This window comes from Athene noctua, chromosome 1 (assembly GCF_965140245.1).
Source record: "Athene noctua chromosome 1, bAthNoc1.hap1.1, whole genome shotgun sequence".
Taxonomy (NCBI): Eukaryota; Metazoa; Chordata; class Aves; order Strigiformes; family Strigidae; genus Athene; species Athene noctua.
Window position 1 is genome coordinate 74,051,823 of NC_134037.1, and position 18,324 is coordinate 74,070,146.

Consider the following 18,324-nt stretch of genomic DNA (forward strand, 5'->3'; position numbering starts at 1 on the left):
CACTAATTATAACAAAAGTTTGAAACGTCCCACCTCGAAGTAATGCGTCCAGCTCTGAGGACCCCAGCACGAGAAGGACATAGACTGCTTGAGTACCACATCCAGAGGAGGCCACGAAGATGATCAGGGGACTGGAGCACCTCCCTTGGGAGGACAGGCTGAGAGAGTTGGGGTTGTTCAGCCTGGAGAAGAGAAGGCTCCAGGAAGACCTTATAGCGGCCTTCCAGTACCTAAAGGGGGCTACAGGAAAGCTGGGGAGGGACTCTATCAGAGAGTGTAGTGATAGGATGAGGGGTAATGGTTTTAAACTGAAAGAGGGTAGATTCAGATAAGATATAGGGAAGAAATTCTTTCCTGTGAGGGTGATGAGGCACTGGAACAGGTTGCCCAGAGAAGCTGTGGCTGCCCCCTCCCTGGCAGTGTTCCAGGCCAGGCTGGACGGGGCTTTGAGCAACCTGGTCTAGTGGGAGGTGTCCCTGCCCATGGCAGGGGGGTTGGGACTAGATGATCTTCAAGGCCCCTTCAAACTCAAACCATTCTGTGATGATGGTGACAAATTCTTAATTTATGGAATGATCTTTTTTATACAAAACATTTCCTGACAAATTAGCTCAAAGATGTTTAGATCTTGTACTTGAGTGAGCTGAGCTTTGCTATTCATGAGTCTAACAGAGATCAGAATTGCATATAACCAAATTTCCTGCAATTCAGGCTACAATACACAGTCCATGCTGCTTCACACACTCCTTCAGCCTTAGCTGTCTTAGATCAAAATTTTAGCAAGTATTAAGGAAAGATGAAAACCCCATACATACCTTTTATATTTGATGTCTCATGCTACAGTTGTAATAAATACCAGGTAATTACTAACAGACCTTCTGTAAAGGACAATTTTAATACAAAGCTTTCAAATATTTATGGTAGATCCTCTCTTTATCAGGAGTATTTCCTACCTTCTGCACTTTCAAGCCTTAAACTAAATCATCTGGTGCATGTTATTCTTTCACTTGGTACCAGCAGCACTGCTAGGGGGTTACTTGTTTTATTGAAACTTATTTACTCTAAGAACTCTCTGAAACACATTTACTACAATGGATTTAAATTAACTCTTGTGAATTTATCTCATCTTACAGGCCCATAAGGTAAGGGTGACTCTTGCATGAGTGTGCCTGAAGTTCAACCTGAGGCACTCACCACCATTTCAGACCATTACCTCTCTGCCATATTCCACTATTGCCACTATTTATTCTAGGGAAGGTTGGAAGTGATCTCTTGAGATGACTGACAGTAACTTACTCCAGCAGAGAAAGCACTGGGTCAGGGCAAGGACCTGGCTGATCTGGGTGGAAAGTCTCATATTGCAGCAGCTGCTTCTGACGTATCTAACTTGTGAATAAAGGGCTTGTTTTCCATCTTGGCTTTCAATTAAATTTTGGTAAACACAGACATTTACCAAAACATTTAAAACAATTTATCTCACTCCTGAATGAATGGTTGTTTTCTCTGGAAAAGAGTCAAAGCCTGAAGCTCTATTCAGAGAAAATTTCAAATGATCAGTGAACAGTGGAAATTTCTGTCTCTGTTTCTGATCTTTGCAATGTCAGCAGTTCAGATTTTCAAAGTTTAAAAAAAAACAGCGCCCAAGGTACTACAAGACTTCAGGGTTGGTTTTTTTCAACCTTTTTTTTTTTTTTTTCACAGATCAGAATTGAGGGGACAGAATGCCTCCATTAAGAATATCACAACCCAACAGCCGAGCAGGAGTTTATCAGACACAAAAACTGATCTTAAAATGCTTTTTCCCCCTTAAGAGCCCACTTCATAGAGCTGCTGAGCTCCCACACTTTCACACTGCAGTTTCTAAGAGAAAATGCACGTTGCCCTCATCTTTTCAAGGGAGAAGGCTAGTGTTGGCAGATTTTGGCCAAGATGTCAGGATGTCCTGGAAAGGTTCCCAGTTGCCCACAACACCTTCCAAGAGATGGGAAGCCAGGAACATCATGGCTGAGAAAAGCACAATTAGTTCCTAATACCCCAGTTTCAAAAGGTGTCTATCTTTCTGCAGGCAAACCTGTCGCTCCAAGTAAAGCAGGAGTTACGTTTGCAGTCCATTTTGTATGTCTGTAACTGCCATCAACACAAGCCTTCTCAGGCTTTTCAGCAATGAGCTCAATGTTGTGGAGCAACTGGCAGTTTGGTATTTTCATAGCTGTTGATCTGAGCCGTGATGTAAGAAGGAAAGTAAAACTTCTTGTATCCTTCCCCCACTTTCAAGTGTCTGCTCAGTCAGGCACACCTCATCCCAGATGACTTAATACTGTGATCAATATAGAAACTATTTAATATGCTAAATCTAAGCTTATTCTTTGAATAGTCCCCTGTAAAAGAAAATATCAATGGTTCACAGTGAGTTTTCAATTTAAAAAAAAAAAAAATAGGAGGGAAGAATTGCAAAAAGTATGAGGCCAGCAATCAGCTGAACTACCAGTCCTGTGCTAGAGGGGTGCACTGGCTCATCATGCTCAGAGGTATAAACAGCTGCTTACTTTCTTCACAGTTAGATTGGGCAATTGATTTAGCAGACTTCTAGAGCTACCACTCCACAAAATCCATTACCTGAGTTTTAAAATATATGCCAGCAGATTTCCTTGCACCACTGAGGAAAAGATTAAAATGCAGTCATGCAATATATTATGGTGGTTGGATAACCGAAGTATTAAAAATGCTTAACATGCAGAATGAGTGGCTTTTGTTAAAATTAATTTCACCGGTGGGTGGCCTATATATTACTATGACAGGAGCAACTGCCCTCTTTGAGCAGCCAAAGTCCGCCAAGAGGGGTTGGAAGACAGATTCTAAAAACGTTTCCAGGATTCTAACTCTGAATTACCAACAGAGAAAATCAAAATGAAAAAGCAAAATTAGTTTTTATAAAAGAATGCTGATGGTGCCTTAGACCAACAAACTGCCTTTTAAACAAAATGACTACTGAACTCAGATGGCCACTTTTTATTTCCCTTTCATTATAGCTTTTGTACTGATCTGTGTATGTGTATATATGTGCATGTGCATGTAAGTAATAATTTCTTAAAAAACATTCCAATGCAATCAAAAACGCAAGGTCATTTCTTTCTATTAGCTTTTAAACCAACACAAACAATGGAAATTAGATCTATTCATTTCAGTTCTTCTTGAAGTAAAATTTCATTGGCTGTACACATCATCTTAAACTGCACAGTCAGTACTAAATTAATACTAGCTTCTAGAGTCAGTCAGTTGTGAGAGGTATCAATCACTGCATGATCCACTTCAAATAAGAAGCAGAGGCACTGAGAGTGAAGTACAGACTGTACCGCTCATTTTAAACATTTTCAAAAAGAAAACATGACAGCACTAACAAAATAATAATGTAGGAAAAGACTCACCCTCACTCATTCCTGCAAACCCCCTGTCCCATTCAAAGATGGGGAAACAAAAGTCCATGCACACAGCATGCAAAGCTGTTGGGACCGCCTTCCAACTCTGCACACCATCAGGTCAAAACCTGCTCGGCTGATGCAGTGACTTCTTTGGTATCTCTACACATACAGCAAGTAAGAAACCCTTTGCAATGTTATTGAAATGAATTTTTATCTGTACGGCAGATATCATTAAAGTTTAAGGCTATAGACAGCTACATTGATACCTTCCCCCACTTCAACTACTCATAATTTATAAGCTTATCTGTTCACAGAGCTTTGCATGACAAACAACAGTAGTAAAGTACAAAATAAGTCAACACAGCCTTGTCATACAGAAAAAACCCCCAGCCCTCCTTGGATCCATCTGACCTTAGCTAGGACTGAAATGTGTTGTGTGGCAGTCAGAGCTGTGCTCTCTACAGCTCATCCACACCACATCTTGTACTCTACTGCCCCTCCAAAACATCATCAAAACAGCCTCTTTCTTTGTTCTCCAAAAGCCACAGTCCTCTCTTGTTTTGATGTTACGTCTGGCCTGCAACATCTCATAGCAGACCACCAAGCTGTCCTGTCACCTCTTTGTCATTGAACCCTCTGCAGGTTCAAGTGTGGCTGAAGTCTGAGTCCTACCAAACTAGATCTCCATTAGGGAGAGGGTGAGAATTAATTCCACCATTTTGTCTTCTTTGGGAGGTGTCAGTGTGCATGCAAAGAGACCAGCATCAAACTGACCACCTTCCTAGCTTCTGTGTTTCTCATTCAGCATTTGTAGAACACTTACTGCCATAGGACCTTGGTCTGTGACAAAGGCTGACAGGCATTATGAAGTTATTAAAATGAAAACTTACTACGAACAGCTTATTTGGCATTATTGCCACTCCTTAATCTAAAAAAGGCAATAAAACCAAACCAAGAACTGAGATCAGAGCCTTGGCATAAAGAACACTATGCACAACCTATCAGCAAGAACATTAGAGGCTTGAGCTCACTGAATTTCTCCGTTTCCCAATTTTCCTCTGAGGCTGCACAGTTACATACATAGTTTCAACCTAAAAATCTGTCTGAATATCCACAGTGATAAATACAAAGACAGAGGAAAAAACGTAAGACAGAAGATGCCTCAGTCTCCCACTTTTCAAGCATCCAGTTTGAACGTCAGCATTATGTAATGATGCTGGGAAATCAGTAATCGCCTTTTCTTCAAACATACCAGATATCTTTCCTCCTGCCTCATGCTGGGCGTACGGATCATGTGATTCTGTTCTCCTCTCCAGTCTCCAAAACGTCGAAAAAAATAATTGGATAAAAATCGATTGACAGGATCTCTAATAATATTGATGTACACTGGCTGGTCTCCTCCAAATCTGTGGGAAGAAAAATGGGTGAATCTCATCAGAACGTTCCACACAGGCACACATATCCATCCCTCATCTGAGTATTTTCATGTTACTCTCTACAGAAGTTCAGAGCTTTTATAAAGTTAAGACTGAAACTGAGAAGTTTACAACTAGTTACCAAAACTCTGTAAAAGCATTTGAGATCTCTTTAGGGTGAATGATATCACATTAAGCTACATGTGCACTACAAACATTTTCCTGTAAGACTACTTTTTCCACTGTGTCAATAGTTTTGCTTCTTGAATTTTCTCATTGCTGTTTTCAAATGAAGAACCTTCTGCAGCTGAACCCGAGAATGAGCATTTCTTCTCCTCAACATGTTTCCCATCTGGGAAGTCATGTCAGAGCAGGCACTGCCTAACACTAACTGCTACAAAAAGGCACCTTGAATCACTTTCACCTGTACAATAAGTGCAAAGGGTTTTGCAACATTCAAGCTTATTTCAAAAGGCTTCCTTTGGAAGAACTCACAGATATGCATGGTATTTCCATCTTTATATTTGCTGGAACTTGTGCAGATCTTCCTCCCCCTCACCCCCAGCCTGTGCCACTGTCTGGATTTGAGGTTATTTTGTGGTTATGCAACGTCAAATCCTTGTACTGCACTTTGCTGAGACTCTCTAAAAAAAGTCAGTATGAAAATTCCTGCTTCAAAAAAGAAATTAAGTATCAATTTCAAGTCCATGCAAGTCCAAGGAAAAGGAAAGGGTAAAACCAGCTGTGACCGGGCTCTGTACAAAAGCAAAATGCAGCACAGGTACCTGCAATTTAGAGATGAGAAGATAAACCAGAGATATGTCATCAGCTCGACTACCCTCTTGTACACCTCCTCCTGGTAGTTAACGACAAACTTCTTAAGTTTAATACGTGGGATACAAAAAGAGGAAAAGGGATCTTGAGAACGTCTGTGATTACACTGTATTTTCACTGTGTTAAAATACTGACTGTATATTTTACATCAATACAGAGCATCAGGAGAACAGGCCTAACTAGAAGTAAAAAAGGGAAGTTGCTTACACTCTCCCATGGTCAAAATGGAAGAATGAACATTTACACTATGGAACAGACTTACAGATTACAAATGCTCTGAGATAAAGAGCAAAACAAAACCTCTTGGGATTGAGAGGTTTGTAGCATAAATTTAACTTGGAATTTGCCTGATCTAAGAACATGAATTATGTTTCTCCCTTCTGTTTCCCCAGTTTAGGAGACCAATTCTTACTTAAGAAGTAGCTTATGCTTTATTTTTGGGAGCTTGAGGACATAGACATATTTAAGTATTTAAATGCTGTTCTGATGATTTTCTGAGTCACAATTTATGTATTTTCTTTTAAAATGTAAAATATTAGATTAGAAGAAAGAAAACTGAAGACAGCCTTTAGATCAAAAAAACTCAGTTTCTCTTCATCTTTTGAGTCAGATTAATAATTGAATATGTATAATAAAAGATCAGGGCTCCTCATAAATATTAAAGAGTCAGCAAAATTGTTTAAAAACATGAATTCTAGTAAAAGACAAGAGAAAAATCCCATACAGTTTCAACTTGATTTTTATTCTACATGATTCTCCAGATCACTAAATACAGTCTGCAAAGGCTTGTCTCATGAATAATTATGCATATCAGTAGTTTCATTGACCTCAGTGTTGCAGGATCGCTGCCATAATTTGAAATTACACAGACAGCATAAAACTTTAAAACAATCCAATTAAGGAGGCAGATGCTCCTTGCTTCCTGATTAGTGCATAGCCCAGTTTGGACATGGGTGTGCAAAGGAATTATCCCGAATTCAGTATACTGAATTCTTCTCTGAGCTTGTCTTTGCTGCTTTGTGTCTTTATACAGAAATACAACCTACATTATGATAAAGCATTCCTGCAAATACCACAGGACAATGAGGGCATAAAGCTTTGACAATATTTATTCAAACAGAAAGCTTTTGGTGAATGCCATGGCTGGTAGCCATGAAACCCAGATTTTTCAAGTGAAATTGCTGGCAAGAGTAGGTTGCACCCGAATTGAACACGTTTTCTTCCTTCTGCTTGATCAGTAATAATCTAAAGACAGAAAGGAATGGAGAAAAACAAAGAAAAAGGGAAGCAATAAACACAGTAAGAAGCAGTAACAGCAGCAAGTTGTATGAAGATAGAGACAAAAAGATGACAAGATTCAGAGAAGCAAGAGAGCTTGGATATCCTGATCCAGGTGCTCCTCAGAAGAGAGAAAAATCAAAAACAGGCAGCTATTAGTTGTCTAGATAGAAATATTCACACATATTGTCTTTTCTGAAGTAAAAGGAAGGGTCAGATCACATAACCAACACACCAAAACGTTAGAGCCCGTCCTTTTGCTGGTAAGGTCATGTTCCTGAACACGTGAACTCTTATCTAAATTCAGTACCAACAGCTCTAAGAGAAGAGGCACATGCAAACTCATCTGTCCTGAGAGGACAGCTGAGATGGGAGGCCACTCTTTCAGAAAGATATACAGAGGAACTTCTCATTTCTGAAATGGTGACTGTGCTCCCCCAAAACACAGGACAGCTCAGATTTCTGATTTCCTGCACACTGTAACCAGCCTGGTATACACCCAGCTGCAGTTGCTCCACCAGGCAACAAGCAGGGAATTTTTAGAAAAAATAAGTCTGTTCTGGCTCTTATTCAAATCTAGATTTTTTTTTTTTTTTTTTCCCCAACAGTTTATAATACTTCAAATTCCAATCATTTGTTTCTATGGACTGTACTGAGACTCTTTTATGGAAGCTAAGCAGCACTCATATGGCATAAAAAATCCTACTGGTTAAAAAAAAATAAATCAATAACCTCAAGCTATTTAGAGGAAAAAAAAAAAAAAAGGGCAAATCAATGCTCCATTTGTTCAAGTATGTTCTGCGTATTTTTAGGTACCTATCAAACACAATCTATTAAATATTACTTAGCTCTCCAGAGTGAAACTTCCTAAATTAACAATAGCCACATGAAAGTACTCTTGCAAACAATAACATATTTTGCCTTCATTATACATCATGTCACCTTATTTATACTCAAATACCTATTGTGAGGGATTCAAAAAGGGATACAATCATATTTTTCTAGGCCTGAGCAGAAGGCTTATCTTAGCCGAGTGGGATGAACATTGGATTCTGCATTATAAAGGTACCTGATCATCCTCATACCCAAGAGCACATTGCTGCAACTGGATAGAGAGGGTCAGGACACCATGACTCCAGGGCAGCACTGAAAATGTATGCACCAATCTTCTGCAGTGCTCTTCCTGTACTTAACTTCTCCTGATTTATTTAGTATATACTATGAAATCCCATTAGTTTTAACTGCTCTGTTGTGACAGGTATATTTTTGGAGTCCTCATCAAAATAATGAGAATATCTGCAGGCTTCAATACTTAGGTTGATTAATAATATATCCCCCCCATCCCTTTTTTAATAAAAGAAAGAAAGAAAAAAGGCCTGTTATAATATTGCAAGTCTGTTCCTTCAAGAAAAGTCTCTCATGAATACCCATTTTATTATTTACATGAGCAAAATCTTTGTTCAAAACCATTTACTAACCTCTTATGAATTAAAAAAAAAAATTAAACCAAAGTGATTTGCTTGGTTTTAAAATGGAGGATCTCTTAGCTCCTAGTATTTTTCACTTCACTTCAGGAGCCTGCTACGTTCCCGTTCAGCACAAACTTCTTTGCACAGGCAGAAGCAGGCTTATTAATCCCTGCAGGGAAACCACACTCCTCAAGGAAAAGAAGACTCTCAACCTATTCTCTGTAAGAACTTTGGCTGCCTCTTACTCCTTGAAAGTAAAATGTCTCCTCTTAAATGAGTTGGTTGCTAGAAATCCAATATAACAGCAACAAACAAGTACTGACACCTAATAGGGACAGGCATATCTTAGAAAGAAAGCACAATTTCATTTTACAGCCTCATACAACTGAGAATCACACACGGAGAGCGCAATTGCCCATCAAGCTTTATTCATCAATTATGTTACAGCTCCATTACCTGCTCTGCAGCACAACTTCACAAGAAGGTCAGGTAAAAGCACTAACATACAATTCTCATATTTTTAGGACTTCAATAAGATGGAGTTACATCAAAATCCATCTTCCGAAAGAGGTATCTTGAAATGAAAAGTTATTATAACAACTTGTATTAGCATGCACTTGTGGCAAAGCAAACCAATTCTGTACACAAGGCACCGGGACGCTCCAATGCCCGCCCCCCCCAAAAGAATGAGCTGCAAAGATTCCCAGAGGAGCGGGCTGAAGAATCACAGAATCGTCTAGGTTGGAAAAGACCTTGAAGATCATCCAGTCCAACCATTAACCTAACACTGACAGTTCCCAACTGCACCATATCCTTCAGCGCTGTCGACCCGACTCTTGAACACCTCCAGGGATGGGGACTCCACCACCTCCCTGGGCAGCCCATTCCAACCTCTAACAACCCCTTCTGGAAAGAAATGCTTCCTAATATCCAGTCTAAACCTTGAGGCCAACTCCCTCTTGTCCTATCGCTTATTACTTGGTTAAAGAGACTCATCCCCAGCTCTCTGCAACCTCCTTTCAGGGAGCTGTAGAGGGTGATGAGGTCTCCCCTCAGCCTCCTCTTCTCCAGACTAAACACCCCCAGTTCCCTCAGCCGCTCCCCGTACAACCTGTGCTCCAGACCCTGCACCAGCTTCGTTGCCCTTCTCTGGACACGCTCGAGTCATTCAATGTCCTTTTTGTAGTGAGGGGCCCAAAACTGAACACAGGAATCCAGGTGTGGCCTCACCAATGCCGGGTACAGGGGTAAGATCCCTTCCCTGTCCCTGCTGGCCACGCTATTGCTGACACAAGCCAGGATGCCATTGGCCTTCTTGGCCACCTGGGCACACTGCTGGCTCCTGTTCAGCCAGCTGTCAATCAACCCCCCCAGGTCCCTCTCTGACTGGCAGCTCTCCAGCCACTCCTCCCCAAGCCTGTAGCGCTGCTGGGGGTTGTTGTGGCCCAAGGGCAGCCCCCGGCATTTGGCCTTAGTGAAACTCCTCCAGTTGGCCTCAGCCCATGGCTCCAGCCTGTCCAGGTCTCTCTGCAGAGCCTCCCTACCCTCGAGCAGATCAACACTCCCACCCAACTGGGTGTCATCTGCAAACTGACTGAGGGTGCACTCGATCCCCTCGTCTAGATCATCAATAAGGATGTTAAACAGGAGTGGCCCCAACACCGAGCCCTGGGGGACACCACTCGTGACCAGCTGCCAACAAGATTTAACTCCGTTCACCACAATTCTTTGGGCCCGGCCATCCAGCCAGTTTATTACCCAGCGAAGTGTGTGCCCATCCAAGCCATGAGCAGCCAGTTCCACCAGGAGAATGCTGTGGGAAACGGTGTCAAAGGCCTTACTAAGGTCAAGGTAGACAACATCCACAGCATTTCCCTCATCCAATAAGCAGGTCGCTTCATCACAGAAGGAGATCAGGTTTGTCAGGCAGGACCTGCCTTTCATAAACCCATGCTGACTGGGCCTGATCCCCTGGTTGCCCATTATATGACTTTTAATGGCACTCGAGATGACCTGCTCCATGACCTTCCCTGGCACTGAGGTCAGACTGACAGGTCTATAGTTTCCCAGATCCTCCTTTCTGTCTTTCTTGTAGATGAGTGTCACATTTGCCACTCTCCTGTCCAACGGGGCCTCCCCAGTTAGCCATGACTTCAGGTAAATCATGGGAAGTGTCTTGGCAAGCACATCTGCCAACTCTTTCAGCACCCTTGGGTGTAACCCATCCGGTCCCACAGACTTGTGTGCATCCAAGTGGTGCAGCAGGTCTCTGACCACCTCCTCTTCAACTGTGCTGACCTCAATCTGCTTCCCCTCCCCATCTCCCCGCTCATGAGGCTGGGTGTCCAGGGAACAGCCAGTTCCACTGCTAAAGACTGAGGCAAAGTAGGCGTTGAGCACCTCAGCCTTTTCCTCTTCCTTAGTTACCATGTTTCCCTCTGCACCCAGTAAAGGAGGGAGATTTTCCCTAATCCTCCTTTTGCTGTTAACGAATTTACAGAAACATTTTTTGTTATCCTTAACAGCTGTGGCCAAGTTGAGCTCTAGCTGCACTTTGGCTCTCCTAATGTTCCCCCTGCATAACTTCACTACATCTTTATAGTCTTCCTGAGAGACCTGGCCCCTCTTCCAAAGGCAGTAGATTCTCCTTTTGTTCTTGAGATCCAGCCAAAGGTCCCTGTTTAGCCAGGCCAGTCTCCTTCCCCACCTGCTTGTTTTCCAGCACACAGGAAGAGCCTGCTCCTGTGCCTTTAAAGACTTTATTTACCTGCGAAGTACTACCCGCCTGGGACTACATGGTATTGCCAGCCTCCAAAATCACTGAGTTTATCTCCTTGCTTTTGTCTGTAGTGCCTCACTTCCAGCTTTTGTGCCTTCACCCTATACTGTGGTCATGTTTTCAAGCTTTTCTTTGGAATTAGGATGGAAAAAAGGAAAGTGAGTTGAGATAAATCTTTTTGTTTCAAAAGTGTGTCCTTGGCTGGTCTGGCCTTGAATGGGAGGTGCCTGTGGGGATCCAAAATGTCCAGTGGTTGAAGTAAGATAGTGCAAACCAGCAACACTCCACTCATTAATTACCCTTTCTGGAGCTGTGATTTCAATAGTGAAAATTTCAGCTTCTGAAGTGATGTGTCTGGGTAATGTCATTGTAAAAATCACAACTGAGTCCTCTGGGAGTTGCTTAGTAAACTGCCTCAGACCAGTGAATGGCTAAAAGACTACCCTAGAAAGTCTTATATGTCTCTATTTCACTATCCTATAAATCTCCCAGAATATTTGATGTATTTCTGTCAGTCTTTTACACTCACACATGCTAAACAATGAGTGGCTTTTTTCCTATGCCTTTCATTATGCTGAGGATATCTAAGTAGTTTAATATATAAATTCATACTGAACAGCACCGACACTGATACAAACCCTTTCTGGGTCTATACAGCATCCCCAACTCAAGTAAAGGCAACACTTGAGAAGGAAGTATTAACTGAGCTTTCCTTTATGTAATGCAAAGTTACAGCTGGAAACAAGTAAGAGAGAAAACACTAATCCTCCACAAAACATGAACAGCAGCTATAGTCAAACTGCATTATTTAAAATCACTTAATCCAGATACATTGTATTCAAGACTTTCCCAAGATCTGGCTCAGGATCCCTCTGGACCTCTGATTAACATTTCATTATAATTCAGAGATGCAAATGTTGCACATCTGAACAGAAGAACTAATTACAAGTTATTATGATAAATTTCCATCAAATAGTAGAACAGCTGATACAGCTCTTTGAAAAGTATTAAATCAACATGCAGTGTGTAGAAAAGATACCTCTTCAAAATTGGATGAGACCCCAGATTGGCTGAGATTGTTATGTTCACATAAAATCTCGGAGCTCAACTTCGCAGGAAGGTTGTAATGCAAAGGATGTTGCAATGCCACTCGGCACTGAATACTCTTCTCGTACGAATACATTTATCAAGAGTACCATGGGTGATTTCACCTGCCTCATAGAAACGCCTGTTACAGAGATCTACCCAGGATAATGCTAGGAATGTCCATATGGAAACTAAAATACAGTAAATTGGGTACAATTAAAAAATCACTGTAATTTAGCAGTATATATCATATATACAATGTATAGAATATAAAAATCAATTAACTGAAATTGAAAGCATGGCTGCCCTGTCTCAGATGTGAAATTCTATATAATCACCATCAAACAGACGGAGCTATGGATATCATCTTGCTCAAGGCTTTGAAGATACACAATTTAACATGATAATCTGTGATGCAGAAGATAAGTGCAGGACTCCTGGTAACATTTTCAGATAACTAAGTTGCAAAAGGTGAGAATAATGGAGTGGTTTGCTGATAAAGAGCCACTTGAGCCACAGGGCAAGCAAGACATAAGCAAACATCATACACTGTAATATGGCAAATACAACCCAAAGCATCAAGAACTAGAAGCAGAGGACACTCACAGGGAAGGAGCAGTTCGTCCTTGCATGCCTCCAGAGATTATCAGCAGTGTGTGAGACTTTACAGGCCAGAATAATTTTAGTTTCCCTTTTTCTGAGAAGCAGAAGCACAGAGGAGCAAAGACCTGGCACAGCACCAATGTGACCACTAACAGAGTTCATTTTAAGCAAACCATGCACAAAAGTTTACTGCAGAGTCACAAGAAGGATGAAAAAAAAAAAAAAAAAGGCTTTCAATGGAAAAATGTCAAGAAACTGAAAACCTTCAGCTTGAAAAGAAAATGAGAAGGGAGAAAAATAAAGAGAAGGCTGAGGGGTGACTGCACCACAGTGTGTAAGAAATTACACATGAAAGCTTATATAGGGGAAAAATTTGATAAAAGGAGTCTTTACACAGTGGACAAATGTACTCTGAGATGCAAGGAAAATGAGTCAACTGGATTTCTCAGAAAAGAGGAAAAACAACTCACGATTTACAATCTGAGAGAACAATTCAGTATTGTAAGAATTTACCGAGGGCAGCATATTCTCCATTACTGGTGATTTTGAATTAAGACTTTAAATTTTGTTCCTGAAAGATGAAGGTTTTAGGTTCAAACCTAAATAGTCTGTATCGTGCATTACATAAGGGTAAGAAAGACTAGAAATTACCTGGGACTGCCACAATTCACCTTTTTGCTTGAAGACAGCATCAGATATGTAATAGCCACTACCAGCTCCAAAATCCTCAAGTACAACCTATTCTGTTGCTTTGCTGTCCTTGTTATTCAAGCGTTTTCCTAAGTATCTGATCTAGAACTTTGTCGATGCAATGTAAGACCACCACTTTGTCTATCATTATTCATAAAGAACTGTATCCCTTTATCTCTGCAGAATCTTTTTAACATTAAATTCAAGAGTGTTATCACAGTCCCATCTTTCCTAGTCTTCTGTATTTTTTCTTTCTCTGCCCTTTCAATCTTTCCACACAGGTCAATTTTTTATATCTTTGATAATTCTCTTCTGGAGTAATCAACATATTTCTTAAGCTATTCCTTAACTGGTAATATAATCTATAGTGTGAGTGTGAGCACAGAAACTAAACAACAGTAAAAAAAGGTTATTTTAAGTGTTATGCCTGATACCACATTCAGTAAATTTCAAGCAACTATCTCCATTCTGAGAATATATTACCAGCTGAATGAAAGCTAAAAAAAAAAAAAAAAAAAAAATCTATTACATGAAGAACATGGGAATCTAGGGAAATAAATTTTAAATCAGCTTATCTTAAGATCTGTGGAAAAACTCACCATAGAGCAATGTTTTTTAAAAAACTAACCCTGAAAAAAACCCCTTTAGACCACAGAAAGGTCAAACTGCACATTAGATTTGTGCTTAGCCTTCCATCAAGTAATTTAAAAAACACCATTACATACTCACATAATTAAAAAAATGTAGTATAAAAAAGGAAAAAAGATGTAGGAGTGATTACAGCACCATGTGGCCATTCATTAAATGTGTACTTTACAAGGCAGACCTCACATGATGGTAGAAAGTGTTTCATGATGTGTTAGCAAAAAGTATATATTATAATGAACACACATAAAGACACAGTGTTAAGGCCATGCACCTAAGTTTAGCTGACATTTCCCCACTTTTAAGAGTTTACCCAGCGGGTAATAATTTTGTTGTTACCTTATTTTTAGTGACATTTCCTAGGTGTGTATGTTTCTTATCTTTTAAAGGCCAAAAAATCCACAACACGAAACTACTTTAGTAGATAATCTTAGGCTGCAATCATTGTTTCAAGATGCTGATTCGAGGAGGCATTTAAAGAGCCCAGTCCCTCCCACTGCTGAGCTGTACAGAATCAGTGTGAGCTGACAGAATCACCGCTGTTCATACAAAATATACCCAAGCTGGCATTTAAAGGGTCATGGACATTCAGCATTTTGTTATGTCAGCTCCACGCACACCTTTGCACAGCACGCTCTTTTCAAAAGGTAGTGGAGCACAGGTAAAACATGTAATAGGTATGTTCTGCAAAACATCTACACTCTGTGCGGCATTACTTGTTCAAGAGAAAGGGAGAAACAAGAATCCTCAAGTTATTAATAAATCTGAGTATTGTGACAAATATCCCATGACTCTGTTTTAAGTCCATGAAAAGAACATCACAGAATCACCCTGGTTTTACCAATCTCTTACCAAGTGTATTTAAAAAAAAAAAAAGTGAAACACTATTTCCAAATCAATGGACCAACGACACATACATAGTTTAAGTCATGGCAAAGCAAGATATTTATTTGCCATAAAAAATTTTAAATGTATCATCCAACCCTTATAAGCAATCAACAAGCTAATACGCAGGGCTTTCAAACACTCTGTCAGCACAGTGTGTTCCTGCTCTCAAACATGCAGCTTATTCACATAACATATAGTCAAGTTAATTCTTCAAGATTTGTTTGTTTGTTGATTACAGACACATTTTACAGAGCCCAAGAACAGGGAATGCTGTAATGTCAAAGTGCTGCGCTAAACTGCAATTTTTAGAGCTGCTTCTGCATGAGAAAAACCACAAAACTGATGAATAACAAAAAAGCCTTAACAATATTCAAAAATAAGTTTAATTTTTGCCTTATGCAGACTGAATCTCTCTATGTCTATCTCTGCCTTCATACAGCATGGGATTTACTGCTACCCACGATTCAAAATTGAAGTCAGAGCTGAAGGAAGGTGTCTGAACTGATCAACACTGTCTGCATGTGACACTGCCACTATAGCAGCCTGATTTACTGATTTTTACTAGTTAGTGTTGGCCATTGTGTCTGTTTAAAAAAGTAATATTAAAAAAAATCCCCAATCAGTAATTCTGAGACAGACTGTCTACCAAAAAAGACTTTTTCAAGAAAAACAAGAACTTTACATATTAACTCTCCTAATGAATAACAGAAAACCAGAAGTATTTCTTATGTTGATTCCAGGCAAGTACCTTCCCAAGCAGAAGACCCAACAGAACTTTCCCTCCTCCCCAAAACCTGTCCCTCCACACTTCTCATGCATCAAGCAAGAGGGACACGGCAGAGCTGGGGCTGACATCCACGTAGGGCACGAGGAGGTGGCTGCTGGCTGCAGCCCAGCAGAAGATCCAGCAGCTGTTTTCCTTTTTCCCTTGGCCTTCCCTTCAGCAGATGTACCCGCATCAGCATGGTTGCCTCTAAGTCTTCTACTGACCTTCCAAATTTAGTTTGAAACTGGCCAACAAGTTCAGAATTTATTTATGAATTAGGTGTGGAGGGAAATTAGAAAGATATGCAGAACATCTGGGATTGATGCATGAGTCTTATTTCCTTAGAAAATTATGCTGAAAGTGTCATCCCCTCCCTTTGAGCACATGCACACATATGCTAAATAGACACTGCAGATATTAAATTGCAGCTGAAAGGAAGAAGAGGGCAGCAGCCCAACAGCACAGAAAAGATGACTCCTCACATACTAACACTGGGCAATAATTTATCCTGGCTTTGAACAAATAAGATATACTGAACTGAATTACAAGATCTAATTGAAATGCAAGATTAAATTGAGTCTATGCTTTATCTCTGCATCTCCTTACCACATCATAGGAAATTTTAAAGGACATCATTCCCCAGTGGCCTATAACTACCGCAGAAAGTAAAGAATTCATGGCTCCAGTGAGACATGAAAAAGCCTGTTTTCTCTCTCTGGGTGGTCTTTTTAATGCTTCTCCCTCCTATGACTTTACCCTGACCTAATCAGCCAGCCTTTAAACAAGCAAAAGTCACTTACCAGTCACTGACAGAGGCATCTCTTTACGTTTTTACACACTCCTCTGTAACATTCATTTACCCCAAGACAGGAGGGAGCAGTCAAGCTTCTTGCTCTGCCCAAAACAGGGTCTGTAAGTGCATGGTCGGAAGACAACAGTTCGGTGTCGGAGGGAAGAAAGCTGTTCTCCCACGTCCAAAATGGGAGTTCCGCAATTCTCCCTATTCTTGACTCACCCTGACCCAAAACTGTGGCCTCACCGCCCCCTGTGCATTCTTGCAAACGTTTTTTCTGCTTCTCTGAAAACTGTGACACTTGGAGCGCACACCAAGCATCCTGAGTAGCTGCCCAAAGACTATTATAGCTACTTAACTGAGCAGAAGATTACTAAGAGGTCAAGTGGAGCTCTTCCAGACTGGAAGATTCTTCCTGCTTCATTTTTTCTCAGGCTAAATAAATAGATGACAAGTGGCATTTATGATAAAGCATAGCAAACAACCTGCAGTTATCCTGAAATAGCCTTTTGTCTCTCTGCAGGTTACTCCAGTTCTTCACAGCTTCTGCACTCATAACACTGTACTGCCTGGATCTACCAACAATACCTGCAATCTCAGCAAATGTATCAGTGTATAAATCTTTACCTACTTAGAGACATTCTTTAATGTCTGCTTCTGATTAACATTTTAGATGCTTTTCCTGGTAACATCACTATATAAACTTCAATTCAGAAAAAGACAAAAAAAATTATCAGCATTTTTATTAATTTAATGGCTCCCATGAGTCTCTTTAAATACATGCAGCATTGACTTTGAAGAGAAATTGGAATATGACAAAGATAAACGACAGCTGTCATTCTGGTCCTGCAACGTGCCCTGCCCTTTTCAGGCACACATCCTTGTGTGGCGGCAAACCCCCTGAATTCCTGAGTTCTGCACAAGTGGAGGTGGGTGCCTCTGCCCTGGGCACTGCAGACCACAGCACTGGTTATGATTGACAACTTCTAGAGCTTCTTGGGCATGCAAGAAAAAAATTATTTGTTTTTTCTTGGGGTTTGTTTTGTTTTGTTTTTAAACATAGGCCAACAGATCTCAGAATTTTGAAAGTACACAGAAATATCAGAAATTTTTTTTTCTTTTTTAATTCAAATAATTTTCTACTTCACAAGATCCACTGCAGTAGGACAGCTAGTAATTTTGCATTATGTTGCTCATTTTTTTCCCCCTTGGTTAACACATTTAGGAATAAGGAATGAAAGTCATTTCTACAGAATGGGAAATTGCAGCCTGGTAAACTGACTAGGAAAGTATGTAGGAAATGCACTGGAAAAACAACTCACCCTCAAAGCCCAGGTTGCTCTGGTGCAACTATAGCTTTAGAAGGTATAAGCATGGTGACTGCAAAGAGGTTTTTTTTTTTTCTAGCATATACAGCATTAGTGAAGCTGATATAGGTCCAGAGTGCAGTTTTTATGCTTATGCTTAATAAAGACTACGGAATTACTGGGTAAGTTTGAGAAGAGTCACAGAGTTAAGTGAATGCGGAAAACACCCACTAGCAAGAGGTTTGAGAGTACCTGTGATCAAAAGGAAGAATGAAATGTGTTTGAAGATGGCAGCAGGAGATAGATGCATGGGGAGAAACACCAGGGAACAAAAAAAGCATTTTGGTCAATA

At 40.5% G+C, this 18,324-nt stretch overlaps 1 protein-coding gene across 2 annotated transcripts in view; it reads right to left on the reverse strand.

The window, feature by feature from the left end:
- The window catches only part of UST (uronyl 2-sulfotransferase), a 175,237-nt gene that overhangs the window by 60,876 nt on the left and 96,037 nt on the right, over window positions 1-18,324 (reverse strand). For both annotated transcript variants that reach the window (XM_074896585.1, XM_074896586.1), the window contains exon 5: window positions 4,672-4,825. In XM_074896585.1, coding sequence (XP_074752686.1) covers window positions 4,672-4,825 — 154 coding nt within the window. The remainder of the gene's footprint in view (window positions 1-4,671; window positions 4,826-18,324) is intronic.